Source organism: Gorilla gorilla, chromosome 2 (genome assembly GCF_029281585.2).
Source record: "Gorilla gorilla gorilla isolate KB3781 chromosome 2, NHGRI_mGorGor1-v2.1_pri, whole genome shotgun sequence".
In the NCBI taxonomy this organism is placed as follows: domain Eukaryota; kingdom Metazoa; phylum Chordata; class Mammalia; order Primates; family Hominidae; genus Gorilla; species Gorilla gorilla.
The window spans coordinates 59,965,001-59,986,900 of record NC_086017.1 but is presented as its reverse complement, the minus strand read 5'-3'; the positions used below and the strand labels follow the sequence as shown (position 1 = coordinate 59,986,900).

The following is a 21,900-nucleotide window of genomic DNA, read 5'->3' as shown; positions in this document are numbered from 1 at the left end:
AGAAGGATGCTTGGGATCCTAGTGCTTCCAAACCAGAAGGATCACCCAAATATGGTCTTGCAGGCTGTTACCTGGCTGTTACCTGAGCCCAAGATAACAGCCTGTCAAACCTCAAGGACTGGGGTCATCAATTTAGATGCAGGGTGAAGGCTGCAGTCACCTGGCTAGGTATGCTGGTAACAGGTGAGGCCAGAGGAGGGAGCCTCCATCTCTGAGGAGCTGGCTCAGACCCTCACATTCACAGGAACCCTCAGCTTCATGTTCATAGGAAAGGCCATGCTGGTGTTGACAACAGATGCTGTGGTCCACAGCACACATGGGAGAGCCTTGAGCAGCTTTGACAGGTAACTCCAAGCACCAGCAGTGTGGGACAGGTTCAGGTGCCCTTCCGGGTGCTGGGAAGTCAATCTGAGGCTGCTAGAGGGCTGGCTCCTATTAATGCCTGGCCATGGCTCCCCTAGGGAAGACGCTTCCACCCAACCTTTGCTGAGCTGGGTGCATATAATTAAGAGCTTCCCAGATCCTATTCTGGGTATGCTCACCTGGAAGAGCTTTCCGGGCCGGATGTCAAAAGGGTCTAATTAGGGTACTCAGGACTGCTGCTCAGGTGCGAGGAACACCAGCATCTCCCCTGATGCCGTGAGGGCTCTGGAGGTGAGGCCAGTTTCTTATCCAACTTTTGTAGACCAGATCTGTGACACACTCTCCACCCCAGCTCTGGGCGCTTGGGCCCTCATTTGTGAAGTTCCCAAGCCTTACTCTGCAGAAACCCAGGCTTGGGGCTTCTGCATTTGCCTCCACCTCTCCCTAGCCAGAGCTGTGATTAGGCTCAGCTTCTCCAAGGCACTACCCTACAGGCCAGGGTGAGGACCTCCTGAGCATTTTCTATTCCTTAAGGCCCTGCCCGAAAAGAGGAAAACGTGACCACCCACAAAAGCAAGTCTAGCTTCAAAAGCAAACTGCAGAGAAAAGGCCACCTTAACTGCATGCCCAATCTGTGGAGCTCAAGCACTCAGTTTGGCTAGATTGGCAATGTGAGCAACCCATCACATCATCTGGTCCCAAGAACAGCCTGAGATCCAGGTATACTTCCTGACCTGGTCAGGCATGGTCTTCTGGGTCAAAATGATGTTCTCTGCCCTGTGGAAGAGTGCTGAGGACGAAATACCCATTCAATACAGAAAACTCTCCAATGCCCCCAGGACCTCCTTAGCAGCTGAGAAGACGCAGTGAATGGAGTGCTGCCAGGGGGAGATGACCTCCTCAGTTCCTCCATCGCAGCAGAGGGTGGACCAGGTATCACCTGTATCATGGCCAAAAGCAGGGAGGATCTGCCCTGCAGAGCAGTGACAACTCCACACTCCGGCATGTGTGGAATAAAGTCTGTGGAAACTAGAGAGGCGCAAGCATTCATGGTCACTTTGGTCTTAGCAGAAAAGCTACTAAGTTACCATGATTTCCACGAAGAGTTTTAAAACATGCTAAACTCTTTTTTTTTTTTTTTTTGAAACGGAGTTTCGCTCTGGTTGCCCAGGCTAGAGTGCAATGACACGACCTCCGGCTCGCCGCAAACTCTGCCTCCTGGGTTCAAGCAATTCTCCTGCCTCAGCCTCCTGAGCAGCTGGGATTACAGGCCAACCACACCCAGCTAATTTTGTATTTTTAGTAGAGACGGGTTCCTCCATGTTGGTCAGGGTGGTCTTGAACTCCCAACGTCAGGTGATCCGCCTGCCTCGGCCTCCCAAAGTGCTGGGATTACAGGCGTGAGCCACCACGCCTGGCTAAAACATGTTAAACTCTTGAATTTAAAAATCCGAACATGTCAAGACCAGCCTGGGCAACAGAGCGAGGCCCCATCTCTGCAAAAAATTAAAAAATTAGCCTGCATGGTGGTATGTGCTTGTAGTCCCAGCTACTTGGAACACTAAAGTGGGAGAATCGCGTGAGCCCGGGAGGTCGAGGCTGCAGTCTCCCGAGTAGCTGAGATTACAGGCGCACACCACCACGTCTGGCTAATTTTTTTGTATTTTCGGTAGAGACAGGGTTTCACCATGTTGGCCAGACTGGTCTCAAACTCCTGACCTTAGGCAATCCACCTGCCTCAGCCTCCCAAAGTGTTGGGATTACAGGTGTGAGCCACCACGCCTGGCCAACCCCGCCTCAAAATCAATCAATCAATCAATCAGAACATGGTGATGGGGGCAAGAAATAAACTGATTTCATCACCAGGCTTGACTGGCTCAGACATGCTTGACCCACCTACCCACCCAAGAATAAAGAGACACAGGACACCCATTTCTCAAGGTATTTCTTTTGTAAAGGAGCCAGATTTGGCAACTAGACTGAAAATCTTCCAAAATTCTGTACAAATGTGTAATATACAAATATACACAAGGCTTTTGCCAAGAAAAGACATCACAACAAATGACAGAGGTGGCTTTGGTGTCACATACCACCTACAGCATCTCAAACCCCTAGGAATGTGAGGGGCTGATGGACCACAACATAGGCTACACATGTAAACACGCTACATTACACTATGTACACTAGAGTATAAAAAATCCACTGTCCTCTCCGGTCTGTTCACAAGCCCTCTGGCGGGAAGGAAGGCCATTCACCAGACTACCCACACAAGGGGAACTTCTTTAAGGTGGGAGGGAGAACCCTGCAGAATGAAGTGGTTCACCCTAGGATCTATTAACAGCACAAGGCATGCCCTTAAAGAGACAGGCGGTAACAGCGAATTCGGGAGATGGACCACTTCTTGTGCTCCTTGTCATCTCTCTCTCTCTCTCTCTGTCTCACTCCATCTCAGTGAACCGGGCAAACATGGCTTTCCGGACAGCATCTTTGTAGGAATCGGCGCCCGACAAACCATATGCGCTGCCTTTGGCTCCTAGGCCAGCTCCCTTTAGCCGAACTTGAGCCTGGGAAAGCACAGAGACTGTCAGCTGGGAGGTAGGGTATGGGCTGCTCCACCTCTCACCATGCCCACTCCTTACCCAGCAGGACCACCCACCAGGAGACAGAAGAGAGAAAACTGTATATGAAGACAAGGATTTCTCCAGAAGAGACCAGGAGCAAGTATAAGGACTGGAGGAATAAAATGGGCTACAGAACACAGGCAGATGAAGCAAATCACCCACCCCTCAATGCCTGCTCAGCAAGCATCCATGCCTAGGAAAGGGCCCCAAAGTATTCCTCTGAAGCGTGGGAAAGGCCTGGTAATTACAGGCACAGATTATACAGGACAGCTCAATGTCAGCAGAACTCACATAAATAGGATGAACATGGTCTACAAGAGTCTGACCTAAGCTGTGCTCCCAGGACAGAGCAGGGGCAATTACGGGTGGAGCTCCTGCCTAGAAGGCCAGTGAGTAGGGGCCTCTGATCCTGGGATATGATGCCTCAATGTGGGCTCTGATCAATTTAAAGATTTCTTATCATGGGTGAAAACCCTACTAAATTTTTTTTTTTTTTTTTTTTTGAGACAGAGTCGCTGTTGCCCAGGCTGGAGTGCAGTGGCGTGATCTCGGCTCACTGCAACCTCCTCCTGCCAGGTTCTAGCAATTCTCCTGCTTCAGCTTCCTGACTAGCTGGGATTACAGGCACACGCTGCCACGTCCAGTTAATATTTTGTATTTTAGTAGAGACAGGGTTTCACCGTGTTGCCCAGGCTGGTCTCAAACTCCTGGGCTCCGGCAATCCACCCTCCTCGGCCTCCCAAAGTGCTGGGATTACAGGTGTGAGCTCATGCCTGTAATTTGCCCCTTCATGCTAAGGTAAAGCTGCTCCTGGCTCCCAGGTTCTATGAGTGCTCTGATCTCATCTCTGGAACCAGCCTGTAAGCCTGGCAAACATCAAGGCCTGACCCCACTGCTTACCTCAATGGGAGCCGTAATGCCTTGACACTTTCGTCCCAAGCCAGAGCCTTCCCGCCAGCCCATGGCCTGCAGCATCTTGTTGCCAATGTTACTGTGGTCAATGCCATCTTTGGTGGGTTGCTCGTAATTCCTGCCAGTGGCAAACACACAGTTACTTAAAACAGCCAGGGCCCCAGCTTACGAAGTGGAAAATGTGCACATCACATACACAGTGCCGGCATCAAACTGCTTCTTGCGCTTGGGCTCTGGAGGTTCTGGAATGCCGTACTTCTCCCGTCTTTCTGCAGCTCGGTCTCGGTATTTCATCTACATGGGAGAAAAAACACTGCTGGAAAATGTTCACAGACTTCAACCTGTAACCGTCTAATGCACCTATTCAAAACTATCCCCTCAAGTATTTTTAAATCTGAAGAATGCTTTTTTTAGACTGCTCTGAAATACCAAATTCCCTTGTTCCCCTCATCATACCTAGTCATATCTGAAATGTTAAATTTGTAGATATGAATTGTGTGGAACCAGGGGCAGAACTATGTCTCCAACAAGCAGTTTTATTTAATTAGCCACCCTCTGTCAAGCTACTCAACCAGCCCACTGGGCAGTGGGTACAGCTTGCGAAGAGGAAGGCAGAGTTGCCCTTTCTCCTCAGCATTTGGACAGGCATACCTCCAACATTTGGACAGGCATACCTCCAACATTTGGAAAGGCATACCTCCAACATTTGGAAAGGCATACCTCCAACATCAAGGAGCTTCCAGAGACCTGTTCAGCAGTCGCTGGGGAGGTGGAACCATAGATAGGGCAGGAAGGGTGTGGGGAGAAGAAAAGCAAAAGCCTTAACTGCAAACACTTCAGAAATATCTCAGGTGGGAGATTTCAAACCCACTTGCTCATTTCTAAACCATAGGCCTCTATTTGCATTTAAATCCCTGCCCACCTGGCCGCCAACCTGCCCCAACCACCAGCACTAACTGCTTGCCCATTATTGTGTCACAGGCTTCTCTCTTGCCTTTGTTCCCAGATCTGCTTGCCATGCCCTGCCCACCCTTCCTTTCATATCACCTGCAATAACCTCACGTCCTGCTGTCCCTTGGGATTAATTTGAAGAGCCCTTCTTTGCCCATGAAGGCTTCCCTGGCCAGGCCAAACTAGACCACTCTCTCCATAACAAAATCCAGCGTATTTAAGCAGCAAGCTCTGGCATTGCTGTGAGAGAGTCTCGGCAGTGTGCTTCTGCCTTGTGCACCCTTATGATGAAGGGACAATGTGAGGCTCACAAGGCACACAGAGGCTGGGTCTAGGCTACATGAACTACAATGGTCAGATGACAAGGGTATGACAAATCCTCCTACCCTGCCCCAGGGATCTGAAACTAAATGCTACAAATAAAAACTAACGGCGATTATCCCAATATCCTCTTCCTTGTGGCACAGTTTCCCATTCACCTCTCTTTCCCTTAGCTCCAAGGCTTCCAGCTCCTGCTCACTCAGCCTGGATCGTCGGTAGATGTCCATGTTTTGCTACACAAAAGATTTGAAAGACACAGTAAGGACTCAGACCATCTTAATTTGAAATGTCCTAACATTAGTAACATCTACTGTACTTTAAGAGCCAAAGCCCAAACAATACACAATCACATAAAAACTATAGTTTGATGTGTGTGGAGCTGCCAGACTCCCTCCACTGTCATTGGGAACAGCTTTCTGTAAGGCCATCATTAGATGGCAGGTATTTTTGGAACCTTCAGGACTGTTAGGGCACTCAAATTGTCTCACTGCCTCCCCTCGCCCCCTCAGATCAGCTCAGAAGCATGGCCACCTTGTGAAGGTCCGAGAGTTGCTGGTGCCTGACTAGGGCATCTTTGTTTGGGAACTGGCGCCGGCAGAGCAGACAGGCCATCTTCTTCCAGTCAGCTAGCTTCTCTTCCTCACTCTCAAGTCTCTCCACCAGCTCCTCCTCATTGTCACTGTCACCACTGTAAGCAGCAACCAGACCCCTCTGGAGACAAAAGGAGGACAGGTCACTGGAAATGTACAATAGAAAGATGGCGGTGGCTATGTACCTGGATAAAGTAATGCCTCATCCGAAATGTTAACAAATCCCCATTACTGCATGTCACACTTTAGTAATGAATCACATTTTGTCAACTGCGTGGAGCAGTCAGGTCCTTGAGTGCTAGGCCTGACAGCCTCCTGGTACCAACCTTCTTGGAGCCTAAGAAATGGATTCCTGGGTGACTACCTTTTTCTATTTCTTTGGAGAAGGAGTCTCGCTCTGTTGCCCAGGCTGGAGTGCAGTGGCGTAATCTCAGCTCACTGCAACCTCCACCTCCTACGTTCAAGTGATTCAAGTGTCTCAGCCTCCCAGGTAGCTGGGATTACAGGCGCCTGCCACCACCCCTGGCTAATCTTTTGCATTTTTAGTAGAGATGGGGTTTCACCACATTGGTCAGGCTGATCTCGAACTCCTGACCTCAAATGATCCACCTGCCTTGGCCTCCCAAAGTGCTGGGATTACAGGTGTGAGCCACTGTGCCAAGACTGTTTTTTTTTTTTTTTTTTTTTAAATGAGACAGGGTCTTGCTCACTGCCCAGGCTGGAGTGCAATGGTATGATCCCCAAAAAGTGCAGTGGCTCACTGCAGCCTTGATCTCCTGGGCTCAAGCATTTCTCTTACCTTAGCATCCCAAGTAGCTAGGAGTACAGATGCAAGCCACCACACCCAACTAATTTGTTTCTAATTTTCAGTAGAGACGAAGTCTTGCAATGTTGCCTACACTGAGTGACTATTTTCAAACCACTGACCACAAATAAAAATCCCAAATACAACATATCAGAATAATGGCCCACCCAGACCAGTATCTATCTAGTAAAACAAGCTTTTTCTTGTCTTAATTTTCTCTTTCCAGACCATTAAAACTCTCCACTCACAGATGCAATGAAACTTAATTAACTGAGCTTAGGAATTGAAGCTTCTTTCATCACTCCATCTCATCTGCTCTCACAGAAAACAAAGCCCCGAACATGGAATCTATGTGCAGAAACTGCTCCAATACCCATCAACAGCGATCACATTCAGTTTTAAGTAGGAATCACATTAGCCAAGATGCAGCTGAGCCTTAAAGTGAGACACAAACCATAGAAAGGGTCTTTAAAACACTGGTGGTACTCCCTTACTTTGAGGGGATTCTCCTCATCTCCATTTCGCACCAATTCTGGGATGAGCTGATGCCTTTCAGCTAAGGCTCCCTGGGAAACAGAGGACAAGCCATGAGAATCAAGTTTTAGGTAAGTTCCCATCATGACGTACTGGCCATTCCTGCTATTACCTTCTTCTCAAAGAGAGCAAAGCCAGCGTCTGCTGCAGCAGATTCTCTCCTTTCTTCTTCCCTCAAGGAATTGACAGGCTGAAAGCTATTTTTAAAGTTTTCTTTCTGCTTATTCAAACTCTTAGCCCAGCGTTCCATGTCTTTGGCGATCTAACGTCAAACAACAAACACCAACAAAAAAATATTTAATCCCCTGTGCCATGAGAATGAGCCATTAAGGATCTTATCTCAACTATATGCCCTGTAACAAACCCCTTTTACTCTTACTTCCACCTACAAATATTTCCATTAGATGTTATCACATATAACCAAAGTCATTCATAAATACTGCTTGAAAAGCTTTGAGATTTCCAGGGCTTTTTTCCCTAAGTACACAGGCTGACAGTCAAGATATGGTAACAATAACAAATTGCAAAATGCTCTAAGAACTTAGTATGAATAAAATGTGGAGCCCAATTTTTAAGAATCCAAGTACTACTGACATAAATGCTACAACCCCAAAACTAAGAGTTCAGCCCAATACCTCAATGAGAGAAATATGGGTCATGTTCTAACCTGCTGGGCTGTTTTGCTCTTGGGTTTCTCCTTCTTCTCTTTCCCCTCTTTTGCAGGAGGCAGGCCCGTCTGCTGGTGGGAGCTAGACTCTGCAGCTGGCACGTAGGTCTCTTTTTCCCCATCCCAGTAAAGGTACTGCTGGGTTAAGGAATTATAGTAGTACTAGAAAACAACAAACAAAAAACAATTAATGCAGACTTTCTGCTATGTCAGTCGATTACATATTTTGTCAAAAAAAAGATAAAATATGTTGTGGACTAGTGATATTTCCTGCCCAGAAAAGACCCTGGGCACACCTTGGTATAAGTAAAGGTGATGAACCACCTAGCAAAGAGGTGTGACACTGCTAGAGTAAAAATAGAATATGATTTCTTTAAAAAGTTTAGTTCCCAGCCGGGAGCAGTGGCTCATGCCCATAATCCTAGCACTTTGGGAGGTGGTGGTGGGCGGATCACCCAAGGTCAGAAGTTCAAGACCAGCCTGGCCAACATGGTGATAACTCATCTCTACTAAAAATACAAAAATTAGCTGGGCATGATGGCACACCTGTAATCCCAGCTACTCAGGAGGCTGAGGCAAGAGAACTGCTTGAACCTGGGAGATGGAGGAGGTGGCAGTGAGCCAAGATCACGCCACTGCACTCCAGTCTGGGCAACAGAGTAAGACTCCATCTCAAAAAAAATGATAATAAAAATTTAAAAAGTCTAGTTCCCATTAATTTAATCCCTGGGCCTACCTACAGGGCACCCAAAGAGCAATTTGTCTCACTCTGTTCCACAGACTATTTACATAAACCAGGCAGCCAGAACAGGTGGGCGTGTCATGGAGTTCAGACATCTGCCATGACAACAGCTCATCATTGGGCCCATCCACACAGAATCCGTTGGATACCAGGCAACCACACACAGGGTGTAAACACTAGCACAGAGCTGGAAGGAGGTGTTGGTGAAGGGACCCAAGCTCAGCAGGAATTGCAACAGAGGAGAGGTGTCACATATCCTCTATTTTCCAGTCACTCACTCTATCTGCTCAACAGGGACCCAGGAGACAGTGTCTGTCTCTTCTGGGTAAGGTGGCGTGGCTAACAGACACAACTTTTTTTTTTTTTTTTTTTTTTTTTTTTAGACAGAGTCTCGCTCCGTCACCCAGGCTGGAGTGCAGTGGCGCGACATTCGCTTACTGCAACCTCCACCTCCCGGGTTCACGCCATTCTCCTGCCTCAGCCTCCCGAGTAGCTGGGACTACATGCATTCGCCACCACGCCCGGCTAACTTTTTTGTATTCTTTTTTTTTTAGTAGAGACGGGGTTTCACTGTGTTAGCCAGGATGGTCTCAATCTCCTGACCTAGTGATCCTCCCATCTTGGCCTCCCAAAGTGCTGGGATTACAGGCGTGAGCCACCGCGCCCAGCCTACAGACACAACTTCTAAGGCCACCAAAGAGAACTGACAGGGGGAAAAAAAAAAAAAAAAAAAAAAGAACTGACAGGGAAATAAATGGCCAGGCTTCACAAACGAGAGAAGTGGATGGAAGAGGTATGCAGAGGCTTGGCCTGCTTAGGCACGTCGCACACAGCTTCACACTTCAATCTCTCAGAAACCACAACCTATCAATGCCAAGTTCCTGTTAAAAACACTTATTACTGTTCTATATATACAGCTCCCGGTCATAAATAGAGTTATTTATGGGGTGTTAAAGTTGTTTTTCCCTTTTAAAAGTTATATATGCCACCAAAAATAAAACATCACTCCATACATCTGCTAAATTCTACCCTCAAGAATACATAGGGAGGCAAAGTAAAGGATGCTGGACACAAAAGGTAATCTATTGTCTGACTCCACTTATATGAAATGTCAAGAACAGAGGGCTGGGCACAGTGGCTCATGCCTGTAATCCTGGCACTTTGGAGGCTGAGGCGGGTGGATCACTTAAGGTCAGGAGTTCGAGACCAGCCTGGCAAACAAGGTGAAACCCTGTCTCGACTACAAAAATTAGCTGGGTGTGGTGGGCGCCTGTAATCCCAGCTACCAGCTACTCAGCAGGCTGAGGCAGGAGCATTGCTTGAACCCAGGAGGTGGAGGCTGCAGTGAGCCAAGATCGTGCCACAAAAAAAATAAAAAAAGCAAATCCATAGAGACAGAGAGTAGATTAGTAGTTACTGGAGGAGAGTACAGAATGGGGAGTGACTGTTTAACAGGTACAGGGTTTCTTCTTCGAGTGATGAAAATGTTCTGAGATTAGACAGTGGTAACAGTTACACAACACTGTGAATATATTAAAAGCCACGGATTTGTACACTCTAAAAGGTTAAACAATAGGGAGAAAAGTACAATTTAAAATTTCTAGCTAGGTCTTTCCATAAACTGTAACTTGACAAAATAATCTATGGCAACAGAAATCAAAATAGTGGTTATTGAAGACATAGGTTACTGACCAGCAATGGGCATGAGGATTAGGTGGGCTGGGAGTAAGTGGTGGTGTATATACACATGTAATATACAAATGTATAGACATGTATAAACATTCAAAGAATTGCACATTTCTGTTTTGTGTATTTTTCTGTGTGTATATTATACCTCAAAACATTTTTTAACCCTACAATTAAAACTTACAATCTCCAAATAAAAATTACATTTTGGTGGCTTTGAAGAAGTTAAAACTAATCTGAGTCATATATTCTTTTGCAGGAAATATTTCATTTTATGCCTCATAAATGCACTAAGCGAAACTACTTCTAGTGAAATTGAGGAGGAAAGCAGCACATTTACTTGCGAGTTGGGGTCATAATAGAGCCCTGTTGTCGGATCATAGTAATATCCTGAAGATTCATCATACTGGTAAGTGGACGTGTCAGGTACTGCTGCAAAAACAAAATCCAGCATACAGTCATTCCAGGTAAGAAATTGGCTTTATTTCAAATTCTAAGCCAGTGAGATGCAGCAGGCCTAATGTTTCTTCTCTGTCTCACATCCCCAAGTGTCCCTCTGACACCCGCAAAGGGAGAAGAACTCTCATTAAACAAAGACAACAACTAAGACCTTCCAACTGTCAACAGCCCCATGAGGTTTGGCTTACCATATTTGGTACCAGGAACTACACCAGTAGGGGAAGCGGCTGGGGCCTGTGTACTTGTGCTAGTGCTAGGCTGTGCTTCCTCAGTCTGGAAAGAACAGCAGCTTCAATATAATTTCAACTGTAAAGCCTTTTAAGAGAGCTAAATCACTGCAATCATCCAGGAGGAAGGGCTCCCCTGACAGACACACTGTAGCAATAATCTAAGGCAATCCCTCAGCGAAACACATGCTGACAACTTTTTTGCTTTCTTTTTCAAGAGGAGTCTTGCTCTGTTGCCCAAACTGGACTGCAGTGGCGCAATCTTGGCTCACTGCAACCTCCGTCTCCGGGGTTCAAGCAATTCTCCTGCCTCAGCCTCCCGAGTAGCTGGGATTACAGGCATGTGCCACCACGCCCGGCTAATTTTTGTATTTTTAGTAGAGACGGGGTTTCACCGTGTTAGCCAGGATGGTCTTGATCTCCTAACCTCGTGATCCACCCGCCTCGGCCTCCCAAAGTGCTGGGATTACAGGCGCGAGCCACCACACCCGGCCCCGGCGACAACTTTCTAAAGGTCAAGCATGCATAAAGTATAAATACACAGTTGAAATTTTATATTTAAAATATACATGCACATATATATCATAAAATTAATATTTTAAAACAACAGAAAGAAATAAGGTTGAAGTGTGTATTACTCAATCCTGGCTCATACAACAGGAAAGGGTAATACTTGTATAGCAAAACAAAATTTCCCCATCAGCCACGAGTTTTGTATACAGAACAACAGGATTACCGGAGAGCCAGGTGGATTGGAGGTTTGATTATACAGCTGAGGACTCTGGGACACTACAGCCGCTGAGGTGGTGGTCACTGCTGTGCCTGATGATAAACACAATTGTTAGGGAAAGCCAAGGCACTGAACGCCAACCCAAACATCTTTATTTGTAATGCCCAATCTAGCCTTCTTCTGTCATTGTATATGTCAGTTCTTCATAAGCTAACTCCCACTAAGTACCCTGGAATCTGTGACATTTTCATTTTCTTATAATTCTACTAGATGTGATATACAAAGTTAAGGATTCTGTATCATGGCTAAGAAAAAGAGAAGAGGCCGGGTGCAGTGGCTCAGGCCTGTAATCCCAGCACTTTGGAAGGAAAAGGCGAGCCGATCACGAGGTCAGGAGATTGAGACCATCCTGGCTAACACGGTGAAACCCCGTCTCTACTAAAAATACAAAAAATTAGCCGGGAGTGGTGGCAGGCACCTGTAGTTCCAGCTACTTGTGAGGCTAAGGCAGGAGAATGGCGTGAACCTGGGAGGCGGAGCTCGCAGTGAACCGAGATGACGCCACCGCACTCCAGCCTGGGCAACAGAGCGAGACTCCGTCTCAAAAAAAAAAAAAGAGAAAAGGAAGAGAAGAAAGGATCTATATTTGCTCTGGGGTTGAGAAAGATTTAACTCACAAGGCTTTTTAAAGCCTGAAACAAAAATTAAAGCCAAGGCTTCTTAGAGTAGCTCTTCTGATTGATGTCTGAGCACCAGTCTCCAGGGCCACATCCTCTCTGCTCACCTGAACTTATGTGGGCACTCATGACTCCTAACACAGAGAGGGGAAATACAGAGTTGAATTCCAAGAATTAAACTCATCACAACATGGTCTCTAAGACCTTGTATTAACTCCTGGTGTACACAAATAACCGTATTCTTCCCCAGAACCTTGGGTACATGATGACGGCCCTGAATATGCCCCCTACATTTTTTTTTTTTCTTTCTGAGACAGAATCTCACTCTGTCGCTCAGGCTGGAGTGCAGTGGCGCAATCTCAGCTCACTGCAATCTCTGCCACTCGGGTTCAAGCAATTCTCCTGCCTCAGCCTCCTGAGTAGCTGGGATTACAGGCGCCTGCCACCGCACCTGGCTAACTTCTGTAGTTTTAGCTGAGATGGGGTTTCACCATGTTGGCCAGGCTGGTCTTGAACTCCTGACCTCGTGATCCACCTGCCTTGGCCTCCCAAAGTGCTGGGATTACAGGCATGAGCCACCGTGCCCGGCCATGCCCCCTACAATCTTACAGAGAAATGGACTTGTAGCTTTTGGTCCAGTTAGGACATTTAATCATATTTCTTCAACCGTAAGTGCTTAAACAAAAGGTAAAAGGGAGATGAAGTTTACTACCTGATGCAGATGATGCATCAGATTCCAATCCTCCAGCTTGTTGTTGATAAAACTGCTGATAATCCTGTGAATACTGAAGAAAAGTCCACCATTAAAGCTGCTATTCTCAGACACACTCTGCAAGACTGTAAGGTGGATGCTGCTAAAATCTACCTACCTGAGCATATTGGGCATAGCCATCTTGACCTGGTTGCAGATAACTGTAGTCAACACTGCCTCCTTCACCACTTTGAGACTACAAAACATCAAAATGAGACAAAGACAAACTTAGTAGGCATTAAGGAAAAAAATTCAGAAGTCCCTAAAAATGAGCTCGTGATGCTGGGCGCTGTGGCTCACGGCTGTAATCCCAGCACTTTGGGAGGCTGAGGTGGGTGGATCACCTGAGGTCAGGAGTTCAGGACCAGCCTGGCCAACGTGGTGAAATCCCATCTCTACTAAAATACAAAAATTAGCCGGGCATGGTGGCAGGTACCTGTAATCCCAGCTACTCAAGAGACTGAGACATAAGAATCGCTTGAACCTGGAAGGTGGAGCTTGCAGTGAGCCAAGATTGCACCATTGCACTCCAGCCCGGGTGACGAGAGTGATACTCTGTCTCAAAAAAAAAAAAAAAAAAAAAAAAAAGAGAAAAAAAAAGAGCTCATACTGCGAGTACCACAGGAGAGGTCACGTCTGTGAATCTGGGCACCACCACCACACTACCTTGAGCAAAAAGATCCTCGATCTTACCTGGGTGGATGACCACTGAGCAGCAGCAATAGCTGTACTAGCTACAGAGAAGGCGCTGACGCGGTTACCATCTGAGAGGACCAAGTCTCTGAAACCACAAAGATCCAATCATGTGATTCTATCTCAGTATTCCCACAATTAGTGCCCCTATACCACCAACTGATTCACTCCATCCTTTGTCAGTTCTCAAATGCCAGCAAGGCCACATTTCATAGGGGGGAGGGCTCTTCATGGGGAAATTCCTCAGTAAGCAAGTGGCCCTGTAGTATCATTGTTCTACCTTGTAACCTGCCATCTAACGAAGAGTTTTTTGAATGTGCAATGATACTAAAAAAAGGGAAATTTACCGTGTTAGAGTTAAGCACTATATACATGAAATTATTAGCACGCTGTTCTGGAAGGAATGGGTTATTTCTGGATGGGTTAGCACTATACGGCTGCAGTTTGCAAAGCATGTGTTCTCAACCCATCTGCCATACTTGCCTTTCTCCTGATCTGAAACCATTTCAGGCAACTTCATCAACTGGTTATACAGGACAGTAGGGAATAATCACTAAAAGAAGACAAACGTGTCCCTCCTGGCCTTGGCAATCAGGGAGGATCACAGTGTCTCAACATACTTGGGGCACAGGCTTGGCGTTCAGTTAGCACACTGTACAAATGTGCAGATGCAGTAGTTTGAAATAAGGACAATGAAGCCACTCACTTTCTGGCACTTTTTGCAAAATCAACCCCAATAGTTTTGCCATCAATTTTCAAAGGAGGATGGAGACTCTGTAATATCTGAAGCAGCTGAGAAGCATCCTGAAGGAGAATGTGAAGGAAAAAAACGTGTAATGCAATTAAAAATCTCTCCCTACCATCCACCCCATTCAAAGAAGTAGTTTTCTATTAAAAAATAAAAGGCAATTAATTCCTTATTGTGTTTGCAGATATGAAACCTCAAGAAAGGAATATCTCTCTTTCCTCTAAGATGTGAAGGTTTCCAGTATTACCAAAAGAGCAAATGCTAAACCAATCTAAAACAAAGTACATCTATCACTTGGGAGGCTGAGGTGAGCGGATCACTTGAAGTCAGGAGTTCGAGACCAGCCTGGCCAACATGGCAAAAACCTATCTCTACTAAAAATACAAAAATTAGCTGGGCGTGGCTGGGCGCGGTGGCTCACGCCTGTAATCCCAGCACTTTGGGAGGCAGAGGTGGTGATCAAGACCATCCTGGCTAACACAGTGAAACCCCATCTCTACTAAAAATACAAAAAATTAGCTGGGCGTGGTGGTGAGCACCTGTAATCCCAGATACTCAGGAGGCTGAGGCAGGAGAATGGCATGAACCCTGGGGAGGTGGAGCTTGCAGTGAGCCGAGATCACGCCACTGCACTCCATCCAGCCTGGGCGACAGAGTGAGACTCCCTCTCAAAAAAAAAAAAAAAATAGCTGGGCGTGGTGGCGGGCACCTGTAATCCCAACTACTCAGGAGGCTGAGGCAGGAGAATCGCTTGAACCCTGGAGGCAGAGGTTGCAGTGATCCGAGATGGTGCCACTGCACTCCAGCCTTGGCGACAGTGAGACTCCATCCCAAAAAAGAACAACAACAACAAAAAACAAAGTACCAAGGACTAAACTGTGGCTCAAAAAATTCTGCCAGTTGCCTATAGGTATACACATTATTTTTACTACTTACTGAAGTCATCAGTCCTGTAATTTAGCAGTGCAAAAACTGTCATTAGGGAGCCTTGCATCTTGGGCTTCAGGAGCCTCAGACAGTTTCAAAACTGGATGAACCACATTTGCCTCTTAGAGCTGTTTCTTTTAAAAAGGAAAGAATCGATGAGAACCTCACCATTGCAGAAGACAGCTGCACAAATGCGAAGCCTCTGTTCTGCTGGGTCTGTTTGTCTTTTATGAGGCGGATGTTATTGACTGCTAAAGACGCGTAAGGAGACAGTGCTGTCATGATGGAATCCACCACAGTGTGCGGAGCTATGTTCCGAAGAATGATCGCTAGGGGTAAATGAGACAAATGACATACACATGCATTCCCACCACCAATGTACCAAAGTTTTCCAAGATAGGGTCAAGTACAGACAAATCCATTTGTGACATTCCTAGTGTATTTTCTACCCTGACATGGAGAAGATTCTAAAAATCCAGTCTTTTAAGGGCCAACCCGAAGCTGCTGCTGCTCCTTACAAAAGGGTAGGAGAACAGAAATTTCCAACTGAGGTCAATTTTTTTTTTTTTTTTTTGAGACGGAGTAGCTGGGATTACAGGTGTGTGCCACCACACCCGGCTAATTTTTTGTATTTTTAGTAGAGACAGGGTTTCACCGTGTTAGCCAGGATGGTCTCCATCTCCTGACAACTGAGGTCAATTTTTAACATGAAGACCAAAAGATCGTGTATGAACTTACTATCACAGTAGTAATCCACAGACTGAACCGACTCTGTGGTTCCAGGAGGCACTTCCTGTTCAGAGTCTAGAAGGGAAAGTGATCCAATTAGAGACAAACAACTAATGTATTTTCACCAAAGAAATACATTAAAATCCCCACAAGTTTTTATTTTAACCACACAAAACAATCGTTTTTTTTCTTTTTTAAGCATTTGTGCCTATAGTAAAACCTCATTAATTGTGACATGGTTAACGCAGAATGCAAACTTTGGGCCACAGTGGGACTGACACTACCCTGCACTAAAGAAAGGCAGATGCAGAATGCAAACCAAGTGAGCAGACTTAATTCTAGAAAACAAAAGAACTTTCTGTGCTCTCACAATCATGAGCAGCATTATCTAACCTAAGGGAAAAGATTTAAAGAAAACAGACAAGTTGTTTAAGTACACTAAAATCTATACTTTTCCTCAGGCTCACAGTTAACAACCCTATTTGTCAGATTTTTGTTTTGTTTTTTTTGAGAGGCAGGGTCTTGTTTGTTGCCCAGGCTGGAGTGCAGTGGTATGACCATAGCTCACTGCAGCCTTCAACTCCTGGACTCAAGCAATCCTCTCACCTAAACCTCCTGAGTAGCTAGGACTACAGGTGTGTGCCACCACACCCAGATAATTTAAAATTTCTTTTTTTGTAGAGGCAGGGTCTTGCTATCTCTTGCCAGGCTGGTATTGAACTCCTGTCCTCAAGTGATCTTCCCACCTTGGCCTTGCAAAGTGGTGGGATTACAGTGAGCCACCGCTCCCTGCCCCAGTTAGTAGGTTTTAATGCATATTGCAAACAGCTGAATCCAGTCTTACCAAACTTGTCTGCTCCACATCGGAAGCATTTTAGTCTTTTCCTGAAATTGTTAAGGCAGCACTGAAAAAAAAAGTTTTATCTGTAATTATTTCTCACATTAGGCCAGGCTTTCTAGTAACAATAACAGTGGGGCCACGGGTAGGTCCCAGTAACTAACAGAAAAGCAGAAAGTCTCATGTAGCTGAGACATGGGGACATAACCTAAAAAATTCAGAATGTAACACTGTTAAAATCTCCCAAGAAAAACAAAGTTTGTTGTATGTTGAAGAAGAATCCCATTATTATCAAGCCGAGGAAAGGATTCAGTTAATTTGAAAACTCTACAGCAAGCCACTGGTGAAGTTCTTCCTTGTATCAACAGAGCACTATACATCCCATCCTACATACACAAACACAAGGTAAACTAACCACTGTCTAGTCCCCTACTGGACAGGGGACACAGTTTGAGCACTCTCAAAATATCAATGTCAACATTCAAGTTCAAAATGGTAAACCTTATATAACTTTAGCAGGGTTCTCAACTATTTTGGTTAATACAGTTAAGAGACTACGCCAAAAACTGAGAGCTCTAGAATTCAATAAACAGTAACATGAAACACCTAAAATCTTAATCACTGGGCTTAGAACCTGCATCCTTTTTGTTGTCCTTTTTTGTTTTTTGAGACAGAGTCTCACTCTGTCACCCAGGCTAGAGTGCAGTGGCGCGATCTTGGCTCATCGCAACCTCTGCCTCCCGTGTTCAAGAGATTTTCCTGCCTCAACCTCCGAGTAGCTGGGATTACAGGCGCTCACCGTGATGCCCGGCTAATTTTTGTATTTTTAGTAGAGACGGGGTTTTGCCATGTTGGCCAGGCTGGTCTCTAACTCCTGGCCTCAAGCTATCCATCTGCCTTGGCCTCCCAAAGTGCTGGGATTACAGGCGTGAGCCACCATGCCCAGCAGAACGTGCATCTTAATAAACGAAACCTCTAGTTCTATCATCTAATACCAGTGTAGGAGGACCCAAGGAAAGTAACAAACCATGAATATTACTGATGATTGAGTAACAATTTCCTTGTTTGGACAGTCAAATAAACAAACAGAAAAAACAGCAATATCCTAAAGGAGTTTTGTCTATTTGGGAAGAACATATGCTTACCTTGTTACAAAGCCAATCTTCAAACTTAGGTCTGGGATTGCTATAATGCATTGCAATGTGCTTTCCTTGAATCACCAACTTTTTCTGTAAGAAAAGAAGTAATTAGTTATTCCCATTGTGAGGAACATGTGTCCATTTTCCCAGGGCAGAGCACACTTCGGAAAAATCAGTGCTCTGGAATTAAATGGACAACATACGGGGAGGACCAACCACCGCCACCTATACTCTGCCCATCCAATCCTTCAGATAGGCAGTAAGAGAATGGGATGCGGAGTAAAGGTAAACGGAGTCAGGGAGTGCTGAGAAAGCTGTCAAACACTAAACGCTGACTTGCACCAGGCCGTGTCTCCAGCGGAGACAGAAGTCCTAACATTCAGCATTGACAGGCTGCCTGAGTGTGACAGTCTACTTCAAAAAGCAGAAGACACAATTCTCTCAGTTCTGAGTCTTACTTTTGCCCTTAGCATGGTGTCCTTGGGCTTCGCTTCACCTTTTTCCCCAGTCTCCCATCCTTATGCAAAGTAAAAGCCTTTACATTTCTCCTTCCCCCCCGACCTTCTGCTTCAGGATGTGTCCTTTGGGGGGAAAGGGAGGGGAACTCATTTTTAAAGGGAATCTGGTTACAATTCTCTCTCAAGAGGGACTATTCTGAATGCCACCAACTCTAAAACAACTAAATGAGATTTTTTTTTCCCTGTCAACTGCAACCATGTCATGTCCTAGGTGACAGATGTGTTTTTCACTAAAATGGATGGTACTCTCTTCAAGGTGAGTAACCAGGAGGCCAATGAAGTTTCTTCAGGGGGGTAGCAAAAGCTCATAAATGCACACACCACCTCATCCTTCAAGTCAACCATGTGACTATAAGGACTTAGCTTTAAAAAGTCAAAATTCTGAGCTGAATCAATCTAGCCAAGAGTATACCTAGCACCTACCCCTAAAGAGCCTTCATTTAACAGGAGCATCTTTTCTTTTTCTTGGGGGTGGGAGGATCGAGGGTGGGGGTGGTTTGACACTATCAAACAGACTTAAGTAGGTGGTTAGATATCCAGATTTTAAAAAGGAGTCTAACCCCTCTAAACATACATACTGTTGAGCAATTTGGTTCTTGCAAATCCTGGAAGATTTAAGACATGCTGTGAATTTTGTCTCTGCGATATCTAAAGGCAAGACTGCATGTCTGGCCAGGAGAGAAAAAGCTGAAGGGCCATCCACTCACTGTGATATACATAAGCAAAAATAAAAAAGCTGGGAGATATATCAATAGATCATCCCACTAGGAGGGATGTGTGCTGGGAGACTCCAAACTACCAGTGAGTCCCTAATCCTACTGGCCTTTTATTTCTGGAGTGAATTTGAACTGTAATGTGTTACACAGTAACATAGCTTTGTATACATTAAAATTGTGGAGACTTTTAAATGTCTTACAGGTTTTAGTTTCTTAGGAGTTTTAAACTCCTAGGTTAGTCATTCTGACATATCCACTGCATCAAACAATGCTATCATATCAAGAAAGCAGACTCACATGAACCTTGTATATGTTCTGGATTTACTAGGATGGTATCTATGGTATGAAATGAATGAAGCTCTACTTCTAATAAAATCAGGCTGTGATTTCTCGGTTAGGAAAATGAGAGGCTTAAAAACTTTAACAAATCAGTCAGTCAAAGTGATACCCTCATTAGTGAGTCTTGTTATAAATGGCAATATTACCAATCAAAGAATGTAACTTTTATTCATGGATTCATGGATGACTCAAATCACAGAATGCTGCAGAAAAGCAAGATAATGAGTCAAGCAAACTTCCCAGAATGCACTTGGTTAAAGGCATTCAATAATGTGCCTTGGAGTTCTTGCAAAAAATGTTATTTAAGTGACAAGCACTGAACATTATCTTGACAAACTGAAGAACACTTCAGTTAACACTACCTCGAAGAACCATCAATGACTTGCTTTGAGCAGACTATAAAAGGCATTCTCAGGGAGATTAGAATGTTAATGCCACTCTAACTAGATTAGACAGCAGCAGGACACCACTCCCAGGCTAATCTCATCAGACTTATTGTTCATAAATTCCACTAAGTCCTTAAATATTCCCTGAAGACCGGTCTGAGCAGTTATGCCTCCAGGAGGCTTTGTGGTCTTCGGGCAGAAATAAGGAATTACTTATAAAAATGCCTGCCACAGACTTTCACTATGTTCTCTTCACTGTCAAATGGAGAGTTTGATATACTAAGCTTACTCTCAATGGACATAATAGGAATATAACAAACTAGAAAAAAGGGAAACATTAAGATGTTTTAGTGATTACCAGACAGGTATTCAGTAGTTAACAAAGCCCTGCCAGGTAGGTAGCCATGTTTAAAGGCAGAACAAATTCTACAATGAAGTCCTTGGTACTGTACTTATTCTAGTAACATCAATTTTAATATATACAAAGCTTTTTTTTTAAAAAAAGTCACTCCTTTGGAACAAACCACTCCTTCAACCTTTTTTTTAAATTGTACAGACTTGTTCCATTTTCATGAATATCTAGACTTGGTGAGTGAAGCAACCTGATTGGCTTCCATCCAGCTGGTAGCATCTTGCAAGTGATAAAACTCCACGAAGGCGAAACCACGGCTTACACCTAGAGACAGCATTCAGATATAGACGGGATACTTGTGTTAGTCAGTTCCTTTATAACAGGTGAATCTCTCTCCCACTGCTTCAACACTGCGTGACAAAGCCAATTGGGAAGCAGCTTTACAAATGTGACTTGACTTGGGGATCTTCTTGATACTTTGCCATGGCAAGGAACAAGCCGCCTGAACTAAATGCCACTCCATTTGATTCCACGCTTAAAGTAACCATGCAACCGACTACAGTCAAAAAAAAAAAGGAGTTTATAAATCATTACTTACCTAAGGAAAAAAAAGTCCCTAAAACAAAGTTTAAAAAAGTTCCTCAGATGCTAACATGGTTTTCAAAGAGTCACATTCCTTAGCCATGGCAAACCTTTCATTCTGAATTCATGTGCTTGAAGACTGGGGGAATCAGGATGTTCTTTAGGGACTGAGGTGGGAATGGGGAAGAGAACAATAATATCAGGAACTAAGCAAGCTCTCACCTGTTTTCCTCTTCATCAGTCTCACATCCGCAGGCTGAGGGCCTTCGAAGGACTCCATCATTTCTCGAATCTGCACAGGGTTTTACATTATTTACAGTTAAAGCTTTTGCCACACACTATTCTACATGGAATAGGAATTACATCAACTGTTTAATTGGCCAAGTTTTTTTTTTTTTTTTTAAGATGGAGTCTCTGTCTCTCACTCACTTGGTTGCCCAGGCTGGAGTGCAGTGGCATGATCTCAGCTCACTGCAACCACCACCTCCTGGGTTCAAGCAATTCTCCTGCCTCAGCCTCCCGAGTAGCTGGGATTATAGGTGTGCACCACCATGCCTGACTGATTTTTTTTTTTTTTTGAGACGGAGTCTCACTCTGTCACCCAGGCTGGAGTACAGTGACGTGATCTTGGCTCACTTCAACCTCCACCTCCTGGATTCAGCGATTCTTCTGCCTCAGCCTCCCAGGTAGCTGGGATTACAGGCGTCCACCACCACATCCAGCTAATTTTTGTATTTTTAGTAGAGACGGGGTTTCACTGTGTTGGCCAGGCTAGTCTCGAACTCCTGGCCTCAAGTGATATGCCAGCCTCCCAAAGTGCTGGGATTACATGCATGACCCACCATGCCTGGCCTAATTAGCCAAGTTTTTATCTTCTATCACCAAAATGCAATTTTC

General features: G+C 45.1%; 1 protein-coding gene across 2 annotated transcripts in view; it reads right to left on the bottom strand.

Annotated features, from left to right (window-relative positions):
* Positions 1–2,295: 2,295 nt before the first annotated feature.
* RBM5 (RNA binding motif protein 5) overlaps positions 2,296–21,900 on the bottom strand; it is a 30,261-nt gene continuing 10,656 nt past the window's right edge. Inside the window, exons 5-25 of one of the 2 annotated variants that reach the window (XM_019023643.3) lie at positions 21,226–21,295; positions 20,672–20,745; positions 18,117–18,200; positions 16,978–17,038; positions 16,143–16,208; positions 15,573–15,733; positions 14,436–14,533; positions 13,730–13,817; positions 13,155–13,232; positions 12,998–13,070; positions 11,615–11,700; positions 10,840–10,924; positions 10,533–10,624; positions 7,765–7,926; positions 7,210–7,359; positions 7,058–7,129; positions 5,700–5,879; positions 5,327–5,401; positions 4,093–4,190; positions 3,885–4,014; positions 2,296–2,927 (exon numbers count right to left, since the gene is read on the bottom strand). In XM_019023643.3, the coding sequence (XP_018879188.1) occupies positions 2,802–2,927; positions 3,885–4,014; positions 4,093–4,190; positions 5,327–5,401; positions 5,700–5,879; positions 7,058–7,129; positions 7,210–7,359; positions 7,765–7,926; positions 10,533–10,624; positions 10,840–10,924; positions 11,615–11,700; positions 12,998–13,070; positions 13,155–13,232; positions 13,730–13,817; positions 14,436–14,533; positions 15,573–15,733; positions 16,143–16,208; positions 16,978–17,038; positions 18,117–18,200; positions 20,672–20,745; positions 21,226–21,295 (2,109 nt within the window). In that variant the 3' untranslated portion in view covers positions 2,296–2,801. The remainder of the gene's footprint in view (positions 2,928–3,884; positions 4,015–4,092; positions 4,191–5,326; positions 5,402–5,699; positions 5,880–7,057; positions 7,130–7,209; positions 7,360–7,764; positions 7,927–10,532; positions 10,625–10,839; positions 10,925–11,614; positions 11,701–12,997; positions 13,071–13,154; positions 13,233–13,729; positions 13,818–14,435; positions 14,534–15,572; positions 15,734–16,142; positions 16,209–16,977; positions 17,039–18,116; positions 18,201–20,671; positions 20,746–21,225; positions 21,296–21,900) is intronic. The other variant, XM_019023644.3, reaches the window with a different exon arrangement.